Source organism: Vanessa cardui, chromosome 24, assembly GCF_905220365.1.
Source record: "Vanessa cardui chromosome 24, ilVanCard2.1, whole genome shotgun sequence".
Taxonomy (NCBI): domain Eukaryota; kingdom Metazoa; phylum Arthropoda; class Insecta; order Lepidoptera; family Nymphalidae; genus Vanessa; species Vanessa cardui.
The window spans coordinates 3,170,136-3,192,085 of NC_061146.1; the positions used below are offsets into that span (position 1 = coordinate 3,170,136).

The 21,950-nt window shown below is 33.9% G+C and overlaps 1 protein-coding gene and 1 non-coding gene across 3 annotated transcripts; one reads left to right on the top strand and one right to left on the bottom strand.

Moving 5' to 3' along the window:
* Positions 1-224: 224 nt before the first annotated feature.
* On the top strand, positions 225-18,613 carry LOC124540120 (centrosomal protein of 104 kDa). 2 transcript variants are annotated; one of them, XM_047117553.1, is made up of 20 exons: positions 225-517; positions 4,185-4,343; positions 5,318-5,453; positions 6,351-6,438; positions 6,964-7,147; positions 7,725-7,936; positions 8,410-8,595; positions 8,888-9,053; positions 10,809-10,896; positions 11,152-11,323; positions 11,897-12,123; positions 12,655-12,792; positions 13,513-13,644; positions 15,309-15,522; positions 15,778-16,179; positions 16,262-16,679; positions 16,796-16,895; positions 17,314-17,453; positions 17,827-17,922; positions 18,343-18,613. In XM_047117553.1, exons 1-20 carry the CDS (start codon positions 478-480, stop codon positions 18,462-18,464), a joined length of 3,420 nt encoding a protein of 1,139 aa, XP_046973509.1. In that variant the 5' UTR covers positions 225-477; the 3' UTR covers positions 18,465-18,613. The 2 variants fall into 2 exon arrangements, with proteins under 2 accessions (XP_046973509.1, XP_046973510.1); XM_047117554.1 differs by having other exon boundaries at positions 11,167-11,323.
* Positions 14,363-14,434, bottom strand: Trnac-gca. The gene has a single exon. It is a non-coding gene; the product is annotated as a tRNA-Cys (tRNA).
* Positions 18,614-21,950: the final 3,337 nt, after the last annotated feature.

Here is a 21,950-nt window from a genome sequence, read left to right on the forward strand (position 1 = left end):
CTTATTCTATTTTTAAAAAACTAAATGACTACACATCTATTTAATTCGACGTTTCACAGATAAAATAATAAAATCGTCCATTTCGGACGTAATAGCATTGCGTAGCCGTAACATATTAGGACTATTTCACCCTCCACTAGATGGCGCTACTAGGAACTTAAGAGGGCGCTATTCTGAAGCATTATTGATTGAATCTATTCATTTTCATTCGAAGTAAACTCGGTCCGCCTTCAACAGTCAACACTCCATTCCTATTTTGCAGTTTACAATTATTTCGAACGAAAATTTATTATTTTTACAATTAAAACTTGTATTTCATTAAAGTGTTAGAGATATGTAGGTAACAGTTTTTGATGAAAAGTGTTTAGATTCGTTTAAAAATGGATTATTTTGCTTTCTGACCCAAATAATAGTACGGCGTAGCTATGGGAGTGCAGATCGTACTGAAGAGGGTATGCAGGTAGCTTTGCGGGTATAATGCCAAAACGCATACCGTTCCATGTCGTCTACGCAACAAGTAAGTATAATCTATACTACCTATGTATATTAATAATATAAATGTGAAAGTCACTCTGTCTGTCTGTGGCTCTTTTACGAGCAAACCGCTGAACTGAATTTGATGACATTTGGTATACAGCAAACTTAAACTCCAAGAAAAGGCATAGGATACCAACACCCCAAAACGCTACCAAAGCCATGGGCGATTACTAGTGTTTTTTATATACATATATACTTATTGTAATGCTTTTTTGACTTGGTATAAATTAATAATTATTTATTTTATTTTTTGGAAATTATTACGTATATTATTTTTCTATGTAAATATTATACGATATTATTACATAAAATAATTATAAGTCGATGTCTAGTTTTACTTAGTATTTCATGTGGTTATTCATTTACTAATATGTATTTAATAATTAACTGCCTATTCAATAACAAATATTGTTGGTGATGTTCAATAAAAATATTAATAAAAAATGGTCAAAATATACATGATAGTGGAGAAGATACGATAATTAAAAAAAAAAGCTGAAATTAATCGATTCAAATTCAGGTATTGAACTTGTTTTATATGCTATTGAAATATTGTTCTGAAGTTCTAATTTATTATATTCGTCTTTCTCGTACTTCAATGAAGAAATACCGGCTGGCATTAAGAATAAATGTATAGTTCTTAATAAAAAAATCATAAGATATGTAACGCTTTTGTCAACGAAACTAATATATTCTTTACTTGGCACTATACGCCAATCTGGATAGGTGACACCCACTCATTAGATATTTTAACTCCAAACAGCAATACTTAATATCGTTGCCCATCTGTGTGCGAGGCACAGGGGACATAAAATCTTAATTCCCAAGGTTGGTGGCGCATTGGCGTTGTAAGGAATGATAAAGAAATTTCCTATAGCGGCAATGTACCTATATGAGAAGTCGATGATGACTTATCCTATCTATCACCTACCTATCATCATATTGATGATGGTATGATGATATGTTTGTCGGTCCGCTAAAGCACATCATAAAAAAAAAACTTTTCGTATTTCGTAGTTTGGACTACAGCGGGGTATTCCCCACTGGGGATAGGGATATTTCACTATCGGGTAACACATTAATAATTATTGTTGTTTGGTAGCAAATCTGATGAGTGAGATGAGTCGTACCAACTCAGACGGATGAACTCACTTTAATCAATACGGTATGTATACGTTTAATACAGAGTTAACAAAAACTTTATTTATTAAAACATTTATGAGTCAATAAGCCTGTTCATAAAGCATTTAATTAATAACAATATTGAACAACATTGCATATAAATTAAGATAGCCACAATTATTTTTATTTACCATTCAAGAGTAAATGGTTAAAAATTGAAAGTTAAAACATGGAAACAAGCCCTCAGTATACGAGTCAGTAATTGGCTCGAGGCCCGTTGTAATCAATACTTCAAGAACTTATTACTCTTTCAGAAGCTCATAACGATGAATAAATAACCGTGAATCGGGAAAGCTACGATACTTCGACTATTATAAGTCGCCATGTTTAAAATCGTAAATTATTTGACGGAAATAAATGGTTAATTCCAAATATTTAAGTCAATATCACAACTATATATTAATCTTTTGAAATATATTATGTAATAGAAAAAAAACAGAATATATGTGTTTAAAATATGTAATTACACATATTTGCATGGCTTATGGCTGCATTTAATAACGATTTTCGATTATTAAACGATTATGAAACGTTTGGTTAACGGATAAAAAAAGTATGGTATGTATATTTTCTACACGCTTTAGAATTTCTACTTCTTCGTAGTAATTAAAGTAGTTTTTAAATGCATGTAAATAATTAATAACTCTAAAATAATGATAATGCACTTATAATAAAATAATTTCACCATTTCTATACACACCCTCAAATTTAAACATTCACAAATAAAAGTTCGGGTTCGATTCCCGGCCGAGTCGGTGTTGATTATCATTTAGTTTTCTATGTTGTCTTGGGTCTGGGTGTTTGTGGTACCGTCGTACTTCTGATTTTCCATAACACAAGTGCTTTAGATACTTTGGTATCAGAGTAATTTATGTGATGTTGTCTCATATTTATTTATTTTATTTATTTATTGATCTAGGCAAGCACCACTGAATTTTCATGCACATGAAAATTCACATGTTGTACGTGTTGTGATCTAGATATAGGTCGTCTATTTCGAGAGACTTAACATTTAATTGATGTAGTATTCAAGGCACCCCTATAAGTCACATACGGATAAGTGTGGGCGCGCTGAGTAAAGTCACTCATCATTTATATACCTTTGAAATATGATACAGTTTTAATTATTCTTTATTTCCATAATATATTATAAATACTAACTTATTTTAACTTGAAACCGTGGGGAAAAGTTCTTGTGGTTTGTATTAAGCTAAACAATATATGAATAATTTTTATTTATAATCGTGATTTTTATTTGTATCGCCTATATTTAAAAAAAATACAGGTAGTATATTGAACAAAGCCGCCTTATTGTATACAAATGTGTTTACTATAAAAAGACGACGTATATAAATGTCAATTTCATTAAATTTTAAATAAAATAATCTTTAAGAATATCAATATATTTAAAAAAAGAAATTTAATATGTACGTACTGTGATGTGAAGCAGACAAAGTCACCTTAGATTTACCTATTTCATGCGATTTGCTAATTACTCAGCTATATTGTGCACTACTGAGAATTTATGATTAATGTATATATTCTTATAATACAGCATTATTATACTTAACTACTTATATTCATTATAATTTTACTTTCACAATTCCGATAGCAATAGGCTATTTGACTGGTTTTTATAATCCATTTTATATTATTAAGTAGAAGTTAAGGAACCCAATAAAAGTTGATTTTATTATTTCTAGTACATATTTGCAGAAAAATATCATATTAAAACTTCCATATTTAAATAGCGCGCAAAAACGCTACTTGGACAATATGGCGCTGCAATGTGGTCGGTGACGTTACTTTTTTGTATTTTATTCTGTGGTACATATAGTAGAAAAGCAAGGTTTACAAGAAAGTGACATCATCATAAGCCCGCCAATCAGGAGCGTTTTGTGTCACGTGATAAACTTTGTGTGAAGTTTGAAAAAATGCATTTTTATTTATGGATTTTTGAATAAATTAAGTATTATTTTCAAGTTTCGTTAGTAAATAACCATTTTTGAACTCATAATATACACTGATTACAATAATTCACAATTTATTTTTCGCATTGCCAAATAGCCTATTTTGCCGACGTTTAAAATACCATTTATTCGTTAAAAACCATAATGAATATCATAGATTAATCAAGCTTTCTACCAATATCGCATCAACTTGCTGACAAATAATCTCTATCTGTCTTTTCTCCTCTTATGGTTGGAGTTGAATATATTATGTACTAGTGATCGCCCGCAGCTTCAATAGCGTTTTAGGGGTTTGGTTGACATGCGTTAGAGAAAAACTTATCCTATGTCCTTCCTTTTAAGTTCAAGTTTGCTTCACAACAAATTTCATTAAATTCGGTTCAGTGGTTTAGTAGTGAAAAAGCGACGGCGAACATAGTTACTTTCACATTTATCATATTTATATATATGTAGATTGCGATAACAGTGTGATAAATTAATGGAATATTTCTCGAGGCGAGGACAGCTCCTATCCAGCATGCGAGCTCAACGCCCAGGGTCCTGCTGCGCGGGGATGGAGGAGTTCAGGTCCGCCGCCCCACGAGCTACTCCTTCGTCTGCAAGCCGTCACCAGCATACACAAGCTTCAGCTACTCGCACACCATCAACTTATACGTAAGATTAATTCTATTTTTTATGCTATTGGTTGGCTAACCAGCATATAGGCCACATGTGTGGTCACCACCGCCCATAGACACTGACGCTGTAAGAAACATTAACCATTTCTTTCATCGCCAATGCGCAACTAACCTTGGTAACAAAGATGTTATGTCCCTTGTGCCCGTAGTTACACTGGCTCACACACCATTCAAATTGAAACACAAAAATACAAAGTATTTTTGGTTGGCGGCAGAATATCTGATGAGTACTTTCCTTGAACTTGCACAAAGCCCTACCACCAAGTATAGTTTTTCTGAAGTTGATTACATAACTCTTCTCATTTTATATTTAAATAAGGATGTCATGATGACAAAATAATTAGACCACGTAAATCTTAAATGAAAGAATGAATTTTTTTTCTGATATTGATTTGCATTACGATTTGAAATAAATAATACTATAATTCGTAAACGAAAGCGTCGTGATCTGAAATTGTCAGTAGAAAATCTGAAGTAGAAACCCGCATTGGAAGCGTGGAATCATCTCCAAATCTCTAGAAGAGGATTCCTTAAACCAACTATTTAAAGGGTGATACAGACATTGCTTGTGCGTTGAAAGATCACAAACAGCGTTATGTTAATATCATAATGTAAATGCATTACATTGAAGAAAAAAAATTATATATGTAATGTAAACAAAACAATCGCAATAAAATAAATGTTCGTTACTATCAGATCTTACATAATCTTACATAGGATAATGTCATATACATATTATATAAAATTAAACTATTAAGAAAAATCTTATCTTTAGGTTTTACAGCTTATTAGATATTTCTAGGACATTGTGGCATTAATATGATGTGAATGATTTTTTTCTATAATTGTGTGAGCGAGCGGAGATGTTAATTTGTAGTTGAAAGTGTATATAAAGTTATGTATACAATTACGTAACATTTAGATGTTCAAAATCTTTTTTTTTTTATATAGCGGCATGCGTAGAGGTTTTGGTCTCCGGCGGACTAGTCTCAGAAGGGGCAGCTACACCATGCGGGGCAACTTACACCAGCGTCGGACGCGTCACTCTCGCCAAACCAGCCCCACAAGCGCGCACTAGAGAACTAAGGTAATCTCATCATTGCGAGTTTCCTGACGTATATTGAATACCGGAAAAGATTTTTTTTATAGTATACCTACTCAACCTAAATAACTTTATTCAATGTAAAAGTTTTTATTAACATAAGAATTAACAACATTAAATGCTTAAATATATATATACAAATATGAACTAAAACTAGTTACTGTATAAATCTTGACCGCGTGGAATGGTGGCAAGAATGCTAGCAGCATTTCCCCGTTGAAAAATGTAAAAGCATTACACTTGGTAGCTTCACTTAATTGTAAAATGACGATTCAAAAGTGATTGTAAAAGCCTACTCGAAAAAAGTTTATTTTTATCTGATTTGATTTGATGGTCAAATTAAACACTACCGCCGATTCGGAAAAAAAACACTCTGACCTGAGAAGAACCGGCGAAAGAAACTCAGCGGGATGTTTAGGAAAGTTCAAGGACAAATGTTCACTACTGTCCATGGATATTAGTTCAGTAAGAATTGTTAACATTCCTTTATAGACCGAGGACATTAGCTCAGTAAGAATTATTAATATTACGATATTCGTACGCACGTGACCAATGCACGACCAAAATAGGAATCAAACTATACCTATATCCGATCAGCTAGTAGTTTCACTGTTTTTAATCACCTTCCAAAATCTCCAATACGCCGTCACCAATCCTTCAAACCTTAACAAAACAATACTAAATAATGCTGTTTGGGAGTAGAATATCGGATGAGTGGCTGGTAACTTACTCAGACGTGGTATATACCAAATGGTAAATAATAAAAACAACCGTTTTTAATTAAACGTAAAAATTACAAGTTAAGGAATAGAAGTAATTTTATAAAAATATTGTTAAACGAAGTTAGAATATAATGTTCAATAAATAATAATGTTTTTTCAGATCTGCAGCTCTCCCTGAACCAACTATTGCCAGATTTGTAAAGCTCCGACTGTCTGGACCGCATCCACCGTCAAAAGAAGATGACCAAGTAAATATACCTAAACATTATAAAACTTTGTTTCCATAATAATGATATAGACAAGCTGTGGCAGTGACTTCATGCGCGTTTGAGTTTAGCAAAAAAGTTATTATTTTTGCCTAAGTTACTCTTTGTTACATCAGCTATCTGCCTGAGAAGTCCCGTCTAAATCGGTCCAGCCGTTCCAGAGATTAGACGGAACAAACAGACAGTCAGACAAAAGAAAATTTTAAAAATGTTAATTTGATATTACCGTGTATACATACATACATGCGCAGACACTCCAATTTAATTATTTGTATAGATTACGTAGAAACTGATCCTAATATAATACGATTACAAGAAATATAAATGAAAAATCTACAAAAAAATATTTCTTTTTTTAAAGTAACGGTATGTACCCTAAAGATACTAAATGGTTTTAGTATTTGATTCAATCACAATATATATTAATATAGTTCTTTTTTTATTATAACAAAATAATTAAAATACATTTAAATGTATGTAAATCCATCCTTTATTTTACTTTACTAGGTAGCATTAATGGCAGTGAACGTTCTCGGGGATGAAATAGAAGACAGTAACAAATCACCCACCGTGAAAAAAGCTGAAGTATCCTTTTCTCCATACGATGATCTGGCCTTCGTGATGTACGTCGACAATGAAATAGCTGATCTCGTACGCAGTTTAGATAGAAAGAAAAAAAGCGCTGTCGCCGGTAAGTCTGTGACTTCATTTAAATATTAGTATAGATAATTGTAGTTAACACGTTTTTAATGAAAGTCAAAAACAATACATTGGTAACTTACACTCTGGTAACTTTCCTATTCATCAGTTTATCAACATCTGAAATAGGATGAATTTGAATATAGGTTAATTTATATGAGCCGAGATGGCTCAGTGGTTAGAATGCGTGCATCTTAACTGATAATTACAAAGTGCTTAATTTCTCGTGCTCGACGGTGAAGGAAAACATCGCGAGGAAACCTGCACGTGTCGAATGTCATAGAAATTCTGCCACATGTGTATTCTACCTTATTTCCACCAATCTGCATTGGAATAGCGTGGTGAAATATGTTCTAAACCTTCTCCTCAAAGGGAGAGGATACCTTAGCCCAGCAGTAGGACATTTACAGGCTGTTGATGATAATGTTGATTGATTTATGTAAGTATATTATGTGTGATGTGATATGGTTAATACGCATAAATAATATTATTTCGGTATACTGATATGATTTATGTATATTAATTCAGTTAAATGTGATATGAATGATATATGTTTATGGAATACACAGAAGAACGCTTCGAATATGCAAGACGCTTAAAATCAGCTGGATCTGCATTAGCCGCTGCTGGGATAAGGATTGGGAGGTGGAGACTCCGCAAAAGAACAGCTGCAGCTCGGGATGACTTCGAATTAGCGAGACGCATGAGGGATAGAATAGCAGATGCTCTCATCGGAGTAAAAGAAGATCCTGAGTTAAGAAGACTGTTTGAAGATGAAGGCGTAAGTTGAATTTTTCTCTAACGATTATAATCCTTCAAAATTGAATTGAGTTTGTTTCCTCAGTTGTACCAATCAATCTCTTCCGTGTCTTTTCTGTCCTACGTAACGTTGGCGAAATAATCTGTGCCCTGTGTCGGCACAACTAAAAGCCATTAAACCAAGAATTGAATTGAATTGAACGATCATAATTTTTAAATATAGATCTGTTCATTGGACGTTCTGCTATATGGATGTTTTGAGACATGTACGTTTTTCTTTAAAGGCAATTTGCTAATTGGACGTATTTTTTGAATGATCGTTTAGAGTAACTTGACTTTTTGCTACTTAGACTTATTAATCGCAATACTTACAATTTGTTTGAAACTGATTGTCCTTGGCTTGATGACAAAACGGTATTAGCATTGTAACACCATGTCATCATAGGAGTAATAATTTTTATAACTGTTATGTGTCCTAATTGTTCGTCCTTCCAGCCGGATACCCGCAACGATTCCTCAATGCCTCAAGCGTATGACTTCTCTCATCACCTCTCGCCGTCCGTCGCCGCCGGAATACAAAGTGTGGACATCCCCTCGCCCGTGCCCCCGATAGAACACCTCTCAGAACCGCCAGATGAATTCAACAGTGTTGACGATATGGATGGTCATCATGTTCCTGCTGTGAGTACTGAAATAATTATAAATAATGAATATGACTTACCATGATAACAGAGATTTTTATAATATAGTTAGGTGGACGAGCAATTGGGTCATCTGATGGTAAATAGTCACCAACGCCACGCCACCGCGGTACTATTAATAATGTCACAAAAGCAATAACTGCCGATTTTTTTAATATTATTTCAGTTGCTCTGAAGAGCGTAGGCGTTATGATATCACATACAATATTTTTTTGTGGTATAAAACAGTATGTTTGTTCAAAATATAAAAAAAATATATATATTTATTTCAGTCACCCGTCCAAACTATAGAAGATGATACAGAAGTACAACTAGAACCTGCCCAATTAATAGAACCAGTACAAGAAGATAAACAAGAGATACAAAAGAAAGAGGAAGAAGAATTGAGAAGAGACACAGACAGTCCTCGAAGGAGTATAACACCTAACGCTGCGAACGGTAATTCCTTTCCAAACGAATCTATTATAGCTAATATAATAGCTCTCGATAATCTTGCAATATAGTCTAGTTATATAAAGGCTGCATACATTTAAACTAACCCCATTTTTATCTAAACAACATAATTTACCTTAAGAATAAATTTCAATATTACACTGCTTCTTAATATTTGCTTAAGTATAAAGCTTAAGTACCACCTGTTGGTAGGTGTTCACCAGAACATCAGATATATTAGGTTGGGGAAAAAGTCTTTTCGCATATAGTATGTATGAACTTGTAATAAAATCTCTTTGGCTATACCATTTGTATCTGGCTGGTTTTGGTATCAATAAAAAGTTTTAATTTTAAAGAAGGCACATCTAAATTCAAATTAGGAATTTGTGTGATTTGCATTTGTTTTTGTTGTTGTTAAAATGAGTGAATCTAAAGAAGAAATTCGATACATTTTAAAATTTTACTATAAAAAAGGTAAAAATGCAACTCAAGCCGCGAAAAATTTGTGATGTTTATGGACCTAACGCAGTATCTGTAAGAGTAGCGCAAGTTTGGTTTAAGCGTTTTCAAGCCGGAAATTTTGATATCAAAGATGCATCTCGCTCTGGTCGCCCTGTTACGGACAAAATTGATGCCATTTTTGAAAAAGTGGAGCAAGATCGGCATATTAGTAGTTACGATGTAGCTGAAGAACTGGCAATTGACCACAAAACGGTTTTGACTCATTTGAATAAAGCTGGGTACACAAAAAAGCTCGATATATGGGTGCCTCATGAACTCGCTGAAAGAAACCCAATGAACCGTGTACTCATTTGTGATTCTTTATTACGACGTAATGAAACCGAACCATTTTTGAAGAAGCTGATAACTGGTGATGAAAAGTGGATCACATACGACAAGAACGTGCGAAAAAGATCGTGGTCAAAGGCCGGTCAAGCTTCACAGACTGTGGCAAAACCCGGATTAACTCGCAACAAGGTAATGCTGTGTGTATGGTGGGATTGGAAGGGCATCATTCATTATGAGCTGTTACCGCCCGGCAGGACCATCGATTCAGAACTGTATTGCGAACAATTGATGAGATTGAAGCAAGAAATTGAGAGAAAGCGGCCAGAATTGATCAACAGAAGGGGTGTGGTTTTTCACCATGACAACGCTAGACCTCACACATCTTTAGCCACTCAACAAAAATTACGAGAGTTTGGCTGGGAGGTATTAATGCATCCGCCGTATAGTCCTGACCTTGCACCTTCAGATTTTCATCTGTTTTGGTCTCTGCAGAATTCCTTAGGCAGTGTCAGGTTAACATCACGAGAGGACTGCCAAAACCACTTGTCGCAGTTTTTCGATCAGAAGCCCCAAAATTTTTACAGAAATGGGATCATGTCACTACCAACAAGATGGCAAAAAGTTATGGAACAAAATGGCACCTACATACTTTAGTCAAATGTAAATAAACTATAAAAAAAAAACTTTTTGAATTTTCATATAAAATACGAAGAAACTTTTTCCCCAACCTATTACATTGATGCTGTAAGGATTTTAAACATTCCTTAAAACACCAATGATCCAAATATTATTAGTATGATGTCAACTCATGACAATTCATGCTTTAAATCGGAACACAACAATACTGAATATTGTTGTTTGGCGGGTTTCCAAGCTTGGAACAGATAAGAGAGACTCTAAATATGTCCTCATAAATCTTATGCATCTGCATATTCCCATTTAAAATGATTTCTCTTGTGATTAATGTTTCAGGTACTCTCGTAAGACGAAGAAACAAGAGTGCAGGTCCAAGGTCCACCTTCGAAGCTTATGAAGAAAGATTGTTACCAGCTCTGAGACAGTACTTATACAAAACCTTATTTACTAATCAGATATTCCAACCTACGGACCTATAATTTAAATTCCAATTTCAAAAATCATTGACCGTTAAAACACTTTCATAGTTTTATACCAGCATTTAGTCCATAAACTCATAAGGGAAACATTATAAGTCATCAACGTAAAAGTAATTTTTCATTACAAACACCACCTCCAAGCTTACTCCACGATCCTGTATTTCACCAGCACCGTATCATACAGTTCTAAATGACTTTAGAATCGAACCCAACAGTTCCCACACTAACGAATACCTGCGCGAGGCTCGTGAGAGTCGTGAGGAGGAGTGCAGTGGGGGCAGCGCGTCGTCCCACGCTCGCGCGCCGCACCGCCTCACCGAGCGAGAAAGGAAACAGGCCGCGCTGCCGATACTTATATTTGGTTATCCCTTGGTGAGACAAAAAAATAAGCTTTAGTATTTGATACATTACAATTTAATGTTTTTACTTTTAACTTAAGATATTCAAAATATTATTGAACGAAATAATTTTACTGATTAACATCCTATCATCTTAAATTACTAACAATATTTGGTTGATTAATCCACAATAAAAAAGAAAAATAATATATTAGTATCCTCAATTATGTTGAATGAAAATATACTTACAATAATAACCGACGCCATCTATTAACAAATTGAAGTAACTATATTATTAACATAAATTTTAACTACAATGTTGCATATGAATACTTGCCCACGGTAGGTGAAGAGAGATTGCCCTCTAAAAACTTTGACGACCTCCCTGGTCGAGTGGGTTGGGTGAGGTTCCGGGTTCGATTCCCGGCCGAGTCGACGTAGATTACCATAAGTTTTCTATGTTGTCTTGGGTCTGGGTGTTTGTGGTACCTTCGTTACTTCTAATTTTCCATAACACAAGTGCTTTAGCTACTTACATTGGGATCAGTGTAATGTATGTGATGTTGTCTCATATTTATTATTATTTTTTATTTATTTTTTTATATAGGTTGAAAAATTCTTCTCTAAAAATTATCTGGATAAAGAAGAAGGTCTTGCTCGTCTCAGAGCGGAATTGACGTCACCGTCAAACGGCAGCACGAAGACCTCTCCCAACAAGACCGCGAGAGCCGCTGCAACTCTCCTCCAAAGGGCGCTGAGAGACAAAGTGTTCTCCGTGTACAGCCAAGCTAATGAAGTTGTCAGAGTTTTGTTCAAAGAATTTGTACCAGACAGGTAATAACAGAATATTAAATAAAATAGAACTGTTATAAGAATAATACAAGCATACACTTGACTAATATTTTGGTGTATGCGTTAGCATAACAAAAAAAAATCAATTTGTGTAGATTCGAAAGTAAAACGTTTATTTTTATATTCTTTTTTGTATTTTTATGTATCACTACAACATTTTTCCTAATGATTCGATAAATATCTTAATATTCAACAAAAAAACCTATATTTAAAATTCAAATATTAATATTATTTAAATATGAAATATTCATATGATTTGTCGTATGAATATTTAATATTTAAGTAATATTAATGATTTTGATCATTTCATTACAGCATTATTAAAGGTCTTATTTATAAACGTTGCATTACGAATCAAAGGTACACGTTGATTTCTCTTTCTATCGTTATTAATTTACCATTGGAAAGAAAGAGACAAATTTTATAACAATACAACCACTTCAAATAACATTGTAGTAAGTTAGTAAGTACACTTATTTATAGATAAAATAATAATAAGAAAAACACTTTCAGAGTTTGTGCAGCAGAAGTCGGGCGTTGTCTTGAGAAGCTTCTGCCAGAGTTGCTTCGCGCCTGCGGAGACCCGGCGCCTCGCGTGCATTCCACCGCACAACACACTGTACTTACCGTCGCCGACTGTCCTCTAGTCAGGTTTGTTTTTAATAGATCAATGACGTAACAGAAACAAGCTAGAACCAAACGATTATGATTGTTATATCTCATGTATTATTTATTATACTAAGTAAATCCATTTACATTGCATGTATAGTCGACACAACTTGATGAAACCGATCAAATCCGAATTAAGCACGCTATCCCAAATTATCAATATTAATTTCTTATGTGAATATGATTTTACATAAGCGTAATAGCTTGTAATATCATTTGACCTAATATATTCGTCAATGTAACACGTCGATTTACATGCAATTGCTTTCTCGGATTGAACTGACGCAGGAATCTATAGCGACGAATAGCGTTGAATGGGGCGATAGGAAGCTATTTCTATAGGTTGTGTAATTCAGCAGTAATCGGTTTTATTGAATTTTCCGATGTTACATCTAAGTAGTGTCGTACGATACATGTAAATGGATTACTTAGTATAATAAATAATACATGAGATATATATAACAATTACATCTGCATGTTTAACGTTCGTTTCTGGTTTCTGTTACGTCTAAGTTGTGTTGTACTATACTAAGCTTTAGCCTATTCCAATGGAAGGAAAAAAGATAAACAAACCTAAGATTTACGTATTTCATGCAATTGGTAGTAATTGAGCTATATTGAGAGTTTATGTCAAACCACATATTTGTCAGGAAAGCTTTTTTCTTATTTTAAATATCATGATTACTTGTGGTGTTATTTCAGGAGTCTCCACTTGATACCGCAACAGCTGGTCCGCCCTGTTGCTGCTTCTATGCATCCTCGCCTCGCCCTCTCTCGTCTCCAGATGTTGGAACAGCTCATTCTAAGTCATGGCATTTCAACAGATAAGAATAGGTAAGTGCTAATGGGACGAAGTTTTACGCGGCTTACAGTCGAGTAAACTGCTTGAAATCACGTAAAGAACTATGCAGATGAAGTTTGCCTCCCTTTTTTTCTCGCTCAGTATCTTTAAACACCTTGTAATTATAATATTTTAAGAGCAGAGATGGCCCAGTGGTTAGGACGCGTGCATCTTAATCGATGATTTCAGGTTCAAACCTTGTGTGCTTCATTTGTGTTTATAATTTATCTCGTGCTTGGCGTGAAGGAAAACATCGTAATGAAACCTGCATGTGTCTAACTTCATCGAAATCTACCACAAGTGCATTCCACCAACCCGCAGTGGACCAGCGTGGTAGAATATGTTCCAAACCCTCTCCTTAATGGAAGAGGAGGCCTTAGCCCAGCAGTCGGAAATTTACAGGCTGTTACTTTACTACTTTACTTAAGAGTTCTTATAGAAATGGTGGCAACTCATAGTGGAATAAACTTATTCCACTAATAAATCTGTTCTGATATCGATTGCTGCAATATGGATCTAATAAGTATGTGGCAGTATTCCATCCTACACATGCAAGTTTCCTCACAAAGTTAATTATCGCTGAACGCGATGCCTATAGATAGACTAGCCTTTATATCGGTTTATGAACGAATGTAATTCTTTATATTATTTAATTTAACTTAAAAAAATCTAAATTATTTATTAAAAAATAATATTCCATATAAAAAAGCTAGGGGACACCCGGATTTGAACCAGGGACCTATCGATCTGCAGTCGATTGCTCTACCACTGAGCTATATCCCCTTCGAATGGTAAAGCGAATAACAAGAACAATACAATTAATTATTACGTCATAGATTATAAAAAATGGAATTTAATATTCATTTCATTGAAAGGATTGCGTAGGTATTGCGTTGGCAGATCACGTTATCTTAATGTCAACGTTTTCAACATTGTCATATGTTTAACTTGTTAACAAGGATTGAATAAATACTCACAGAATTATAAAAACATCAAAGGATGGATGACACTTATTTTTTTATGTCTGGGGTAGTGATTACGTCATCACGGTTGACTGTTATTCTAAATTATAAATGTGCATTGAATTAGCCCATAAATTTCTAATGCATAATAAGAAACTACTTCTCACAAATAACAAAACCGAATCTCATTCAGATAAAATAAAAAACATCAGTGAAAGCGAGAAAGAACTTAGCTTATTTTTGATAACAAGGATATTATGAACCATTATGTAAGGATTTGTGAAAGCCCTGCATACTGGGTTATTACTACCACACACTCATCATACATTCTACCCAAGCAAACATTCTTTGTATTGTCGTGTTCTGGTTAGATGGATGAGTGAGCCAGTGGAATATCTTATTGTGCCAATGCCTACGGGCGGTGGTGACCAGTCACCATCAGGTGGCCCAGTAGCCAGTTCGTTTATATATGTCATAATAAAATGGCCATTTTTCAAACGTTTTTACGCAGATGCGATTTAAAATAAAGTCGAAGTTAGCTATATATAAAAAAAAAAAAACATAATTAAATACCTACCATAAGATTATGGTAGACAGAAATGGAATTAGAACTAAATTAGACTGTTGAAAATGACTCGTGAAATATAAATTATAAGAGAACGAATATGTACTGATTTGTTTTAACTTCTGTCCAGCGGTCTTACGGTGCGGCGTCTAGCAGAATGTGGCGCTGCTGGTGCCCAGCATGCTGCAGGGTCAGTGCGAGCTGCTGCCGAACGTATACTCTTAGCTGCTTATGCGAGATCCCCGAGGGTCGTCAGAGCTCAACTACCCCCAGATGATGCTGTCACAAGACGGAATCTTATTTACAGACATCTGTTTCAACAATTTGACAGAATTGATATGCAGGTATTTATGTTGTACATGTATTGTATTCTAGTTATGCCATCTTTTGTAAACCCCTCAAAACTATTTGTACACTATTTGTACACCTATTAAAAACTTTAAGTGAATATTTATTGACACTCAGGTAGTTTCTTATTTGGTGTGTTTCCAAAAGTACTTAACTTAAGAAAAATGGTACACCGTTGTTTTTTAAATCCCATTTTGTTTAATAAGGTAATTCATATTATGATTTTGTTATTAAGTAATGAAATTTTACAGAAAATGTTGAATCAGGCACCAACCGAAGAACAGATACTGAATGGTGGGGATCAATCAACTGCAGATTCAAATCTCGAAGCGAGCGTTAGTCAATCCACCAGAAGTGGCACAACCGTGAGCGGTATGAGCACATCCTTTGGCATGACGTCATCATTAGATGCCACATCTTCATATAGCTTAAAATCAAGTGCAAGTGGAGGTACATTAGCGCCATCCAGTTTAAGCGGTAGTTTTACAACATCGAGGACAAAAAGCAGTTTAAAAAAGTCCCCTACTAAGAGGTATACGCCAACTGGGAAGTCAAAAGAGGGCACCAATTTCCCTGGCTATAATAAACTCAGACTAGATAGCGCAGTCAGTCCTAAACATTCACCAAGATCCTCTGTAACTGGTAGTGAAAAGGTAATAATATTTCAACTCATGTCATACTTATATATATTAAATAAAAAGTTCAACCATAATTAGAAGATCATCATAATTTTAGGTACATTTCGAGGAAAAGCAAACTGACGACGTGATATACCGTAGAACAAATCGAAACATAGAAAACCGTCATTCCATGATTCACTACGACCACGATCCCTCTAAGCCTCAGCTAAAAGAGCGACCCGCGACTGTGTACGAACCTTTGCACTTAGAATACAGAGACTCCCCAACTATTGGATCACCGAAAACATCGAAGAACGATCTCCGTAGCATGGACTCATTACCGATGGATTCCCCACAGATGTCAAGAAGTGATCTGAGATGTGACTCAGACAGTAGAAGTCTTGATTCACCTAAACTTAAGGCTGATTATTTTAGAGATGTAGGTTTGGAGTCACCCAAGCTGGTGGCCGGTGTTAGAAACTTGCATTTAGATGAACATAGTCAAATGGATGAAAGCGGATATTATAGCCCAGGTAAAAATATTTATAATGTAATAGGACGGAGCGAATATATGTTAACATACAGGCAATAATACGACCAGATATGTTATGTCCTAAATTTTGTTATGTTAATGCTAAACGTGTTACAGGAAGGAGACAGCAAATGTCCAACAGTGAACATCAGTTCGAAGGATACGAAGCCGTCGGTGTTGACGCGAGTAGCGAAACTACTCCAGAACCGGTTTGCAAGTTAGTACCCAATTATGACGAGAATGCTTTATTGTCCAAATTTAATCAGACTTGCCTTTTTTAGGTCTGTGTGATATAATTGTGATGCTAAATTTAATGCTTGTTATTTAATTGCTATTTATCCAATTTTTCCTCCATATTTATTTAGTTTAGGAAGGCTGACGAGCTTATGTGACGAGTGTTTATAGACGTAGAAGGCCACTTAAAAACTTCCTGATTTTTAAGTGGCTTCCTACGTCCATAGATATTTGCATTGCTTCGACAAGAAACCTCTCCTTAAACCAACGTGCTGCCAACCACGGGATCCAAGATATTACATCCCTTGTGCTTTTTACTTGGTATTGGTGATGGTCAATTGATTGATGATTAGATGAGCTTCTCGGGGTTTCATAATATTTAAATGTATGATAATTGCCAGTACATCGTGTTCGTGGTGCGGTCGACGCGTGCGCGCGGCGGCACTGGAGGCGCACTACTGGCGACGCTGCGTGCTGCTGGCGCGCTGTCCGCACTGCCATCTCGCGCTCGAAGCGAGAGTTCTACACGCGCATTTGCTGGGTAATTCTCGTGCCTACCGCTGATATTTTATTCTCTATGAATTTATACGTATAGAACTTTTTATAAGCGCTATCTCTAAGACATTGATAACAATGCACAATTGTTTAATAAATTAAAGGAATTATCATCTTTTATACTTCATACGTATAAAATTTATTTAAGTTGTTTAGTTTTGTTTAACACGGATTTCATATCTCTCTATATTCTCCTTTATTTAAAATAAAGGTCACAATCCAACATTTGGGATGAGGTTGAAGTTATAACATTAATTTCAAGGCACCTCATAATCTTCTAAATACAAGAAAATAATTATTTGTACTTTCAACTATAAATATGCAAAGTTTATAAGAGTATTATTTTCAACAACTTGTAGAGGAGTGTTCGCTTAGCGAGGGTCTCTGGAAGGCATGTCAAAAGTGTGGCGCAGCGCTACGGTCGGATGAGAGCGATTATCACGTCAATTGCATCCGTAAGTATCTACATATATACATCTTTGAAACGCATCATATTTTAAATTAAATTTTAATTTATAATTCCCACACAAAGACAGAAAGCAGTCAAAGTTTCATTAGATTCAAACTTAAACTTATACTCAAATTCTTTTATTTAATATTACGCGTTACACTTAGTTATTGATGGTCAAATAAACACTACCATCGGTTCGGAAAAGGACTCCCAGGCCCGAGAAGAACAGAGGAAAAAACTCATTTTGACAAACTTATTTTGACAAGCTATATTATATAGAAATTTTTAATTATTTATTTTTATTTCTCTTGTAATAAAAAATTTTAGTGACGGATTAAAATTTCCTGATAAATAAAGAAAATCAAACCATTTTTTTTTAAATTAGCTACTTAAGTAATAATATTGCAATTCATTTTTTTTCTAGCATTAAGCTTTGACGAATGGAAATGTCCATACTGCCTAACAAATGTCCTGGCTCGGGACCTTCCATGGCAAAGGCACCTGATGCAATGTCCACGCAATCCACGACTGAGGCAGCAAAATTGAGGCTTAAATTTTCGTCCACAGAGCAGATAAGTCGCTTAATTTTCTTTGGTGTTTACAATAATTAAGAAAAAACTATAGGACACGATTAGGTTGCGGTGTTTGTTTATATTATTTAATTAACGTTGCAATTTTAATAATTCCTTTATTATTTCATTACTAACTATTTAAACATAATTTTATAACTAAATTTGATATGATGTAGACATTCGAAGAATTTGTACACTTCATTTACTTTTAAAAAAATTTGATAAACTTAATTAATAGTTAAAATATTTAAGAATGTTAAACCTGTTAGGAATAACGCTTTGCCGGCCATGAAGAATAAATTGAATTGTGACAGTTACATAAAATATATTGACTAGCGTCATTGAAGCTTCTCAAGACTCAATCTCAAATAGAAATGGAAGCGGCAGGATATCCATGTCATCTGATTAATATTGTCACTTAAAAAAATATTATATCAGTTTAACGTTTCGGCTTTTGTTTAAAACACACTTTTTAAAATTATTTTGAATTTAAGTGGACGTTATCATGAGAATTCAAGTGCAATATTAAGGTTGTAGGTTGTTTTTATTTATAAGTATAAAAAAATTGAAGCAAGAATGTAAGAAATTTGATGGCATTAAGATTTTAGTTTAATTTTTTTTTGTAGGAAAAGGCCTAAATCGATTCATCTTATTAAATTAAGAATTTCGGTCGGCAAAATATTTTATGTTATAACTTAAAGCATAACAGTTTAAAATGGGTTTAATATATTTTTAAAACATTATCATAAACAAGTCAATTCACAAATTATTCATGTAATAATTTTGTACTGCGGCACGTCCTTTAATTAAGAAATAGATTTAAAAAAAATAAACTTCTTCGCATTAAAAGGTTAAATATTTTTACTCTTTTTACATAGCAATATTAAGCATTTTTTTATATTAATTGTATATATTATTTCCCTATTCTGTATCTAAGGCACAGACAGCTTCCTTGTCCATTTTACCGTCCGATGTTATGGATTCCGTCTTTTGCTTACAATTTATTTAAAGGTGAAGCACATTTTCTAATAAACAACATTGATTACAAGGCACAATTATTTCATAAATTAAAGGAATTATGATCTTTGACACATCATACGTATAAAATTCATTTACGTCGTTTAGTTTTGTTAATCATGGATTTCATATAGAATATAATCGTCTGTTATAATTTTGAAGTAGTTGTCTCATCATATTCATATAAATATTAAAATTAAATTAGTGTAGTACCTTCTTTTCTTACTGTAGCAATAAACCTTTTTAATAGTTTCTTATATACTTTATGTCAAATTAAATTGTTTTTCTTGTTATATTTTATTGAATTTAATGACATGTGTTTAATATTTACTTATATTTTTGGGTGCTTCATGTTTATAGTTTTGTAAATAGAAAAAATAACATTGTTTATGATAGAATTATTTAAATAAAAATAACCACAGATAAATTACATCACAAAATTAATTTTCAGTTATTTTGTTTTCAATTACATTATGTATAGTCAAATGGATTTAGAGTAGACAAAGGGACCTTTATTTAATATTATTTATTTAATTATTGTATAGGTATAATTATTTGCCATTACTACTGATTATTTTTATGTTTTGAGTAGTAACGACAGTAAAAAGACAACCCTGAGTAAATTCCCATAGTTGAACTAGATAGTAGAAAACTTTAGTGTAGATATTAAATAAAAAGGCCTTGTTCCTATTCTAAAAATATCTGACTTAAAAACTTTTTATTAAATACTGCTTTAAAATATAAATAACGTTAAAAATAACGTTATATTTATAGGCATACAATAGTTTTTCATAATATAATAGTTAAATATCTTATAAATAGTAGTAAATTAATTAGTTATTAGATACCACATCACCCACTGTGATATTGGGTTGAGATGTTAAAATGAATCAGGATTTTAGGTGAGGGATAATTTGTTGCTGGTATAGATTTAAAAATATAATATTTAAGGCTAGAATAAGGCGCATTTCAGTTTGACATCGGTGCAGTACTAAGAACATTTTTCTGTTGAAATAAACTAGAATTTCTCGTTAAAACGTTGAGAAGAATTGGAAAAAACTTATATTTGAAATCAAATATCTATAAAGAAATTCTCGGACCCACTGAACTTCGCGATTACACATTGAAATAAAACTAGCTATAACGGATTAGAATCGGGTATATTACAGCGTTCGTGGTCACGGGTAGTCTACCCGTGACCACGAACGCTGTAAAGTGCTCGAAACGTCGGGATGTTAAAAATAATTAATATACACGATTCAAATCCGTTATAGCTAGTTTTATTTCCACTGAACTTCGTCCAATTCCAATCAAATAGGCAAAGTTTGCGTTTTGGCTTCTCAAATAAGCGTTTCTCGTATCTCCTAATTTTAAAGAAGTTCTCTTTTATTGCTGCGGTTATTATCAGAATAATTGAAATCAGAATTTGAAAAGTGGTACAGTTCCGCAGACAAGTGGAGGATAAGGCCAAAGTGGCAGCTAAAGATCTCGGTGTGTCCAGTGAAGTGAGACAGTACTACACGACGGCTCATCTCCTAAAACTATATAAGACACAAATTCCACACCACGTGGAGTACTGTTTTCTTCTCTGAACTGGAGCTTCCCAGTACCAGTTTCTTCCATTTGACCGTATTTAACCTAGAATATCCGTTGTTAAACATGGTCAAATGCGCTAGAGCAGCACAATTTTTAATGATCAAGCTCCAATCTGCGCAATGTATCGATTTTGCACAGAGAAGTTGAATCACAACTACCAATATACCTACCGGGATCCAAGAAATTGTTTTGATGAATCCTGACCGCTGAATTCTATTTTCGGACATCACTTCAAAATATTAAATTTTGTACAACTCGTGACAACATAATACACAACAAAGCTGCTTTTACAATGTTTGTGGCCCAACAGTCGGCTTATCTAAGACAATACGACTTGAGAAACTTCAAGATATGAGCCTCTTTATACCTTAAAAGCCAACAACGGAGATGCAAAATTTCCGATGTTGCAGTCCATGGGATGAGTCTAGGGCATAAAAAATATGCATCATAATATCTAAAGGTTCATCCTTTGGAGGCTTTGCGCAACTACGTCCTACTTTATAATTGTGACTAAATCCGATTTGATAGTTGAATAAGCCAGTGTAACTATATCCACAATGGAAACATCAGAACATTAGTTGGTAGCCATCTGAACATTTCCTGACTTTCGCTAAATATAAATAAAGAAATAGGTATTCTTCACTTTTACCGGCTTATAATACATTTTTAGTAACTTGTAGATATTAAATTGAATATAAACATTCTCATTTCGTACTAAGCACGATGTCCTATTTAAATATTTATTGGTAAGTTTTTGAGATGACACTATAGGTATATCATTAGTTGCGAATTTTTTATGATTTTCGAAATAATACCAACCTTAATTATCTTTTCATTTGAATAACTC

What these genes read in the sequence shown, in the direction of transcription:
- LOC124540120 (XM_047117553.1), top strand. Translation starts at nt 478, where the DNA reads ATGCCAAAACGCATACCGTTCCATGTCGTCTACGCAACAA. An exon ending in GACTGTTTGAAGATGAAGGC is followed by an intron (nt 7,937 to 8,409) that starts GTAAGTTGAATT and finishes TCGTCCTTCCAG; the next exon opens with CCGGATACCCGCAACGATTC. An exon ending in TCTACACGCGCATTTGCTGG is followed by an intron (nt 17,454 to 17,826) that starts GTAATTCTCGTG and finishes AACAACTTGTAG; the next exon opens with AGGAGTGTTCGCTTAGCGAG.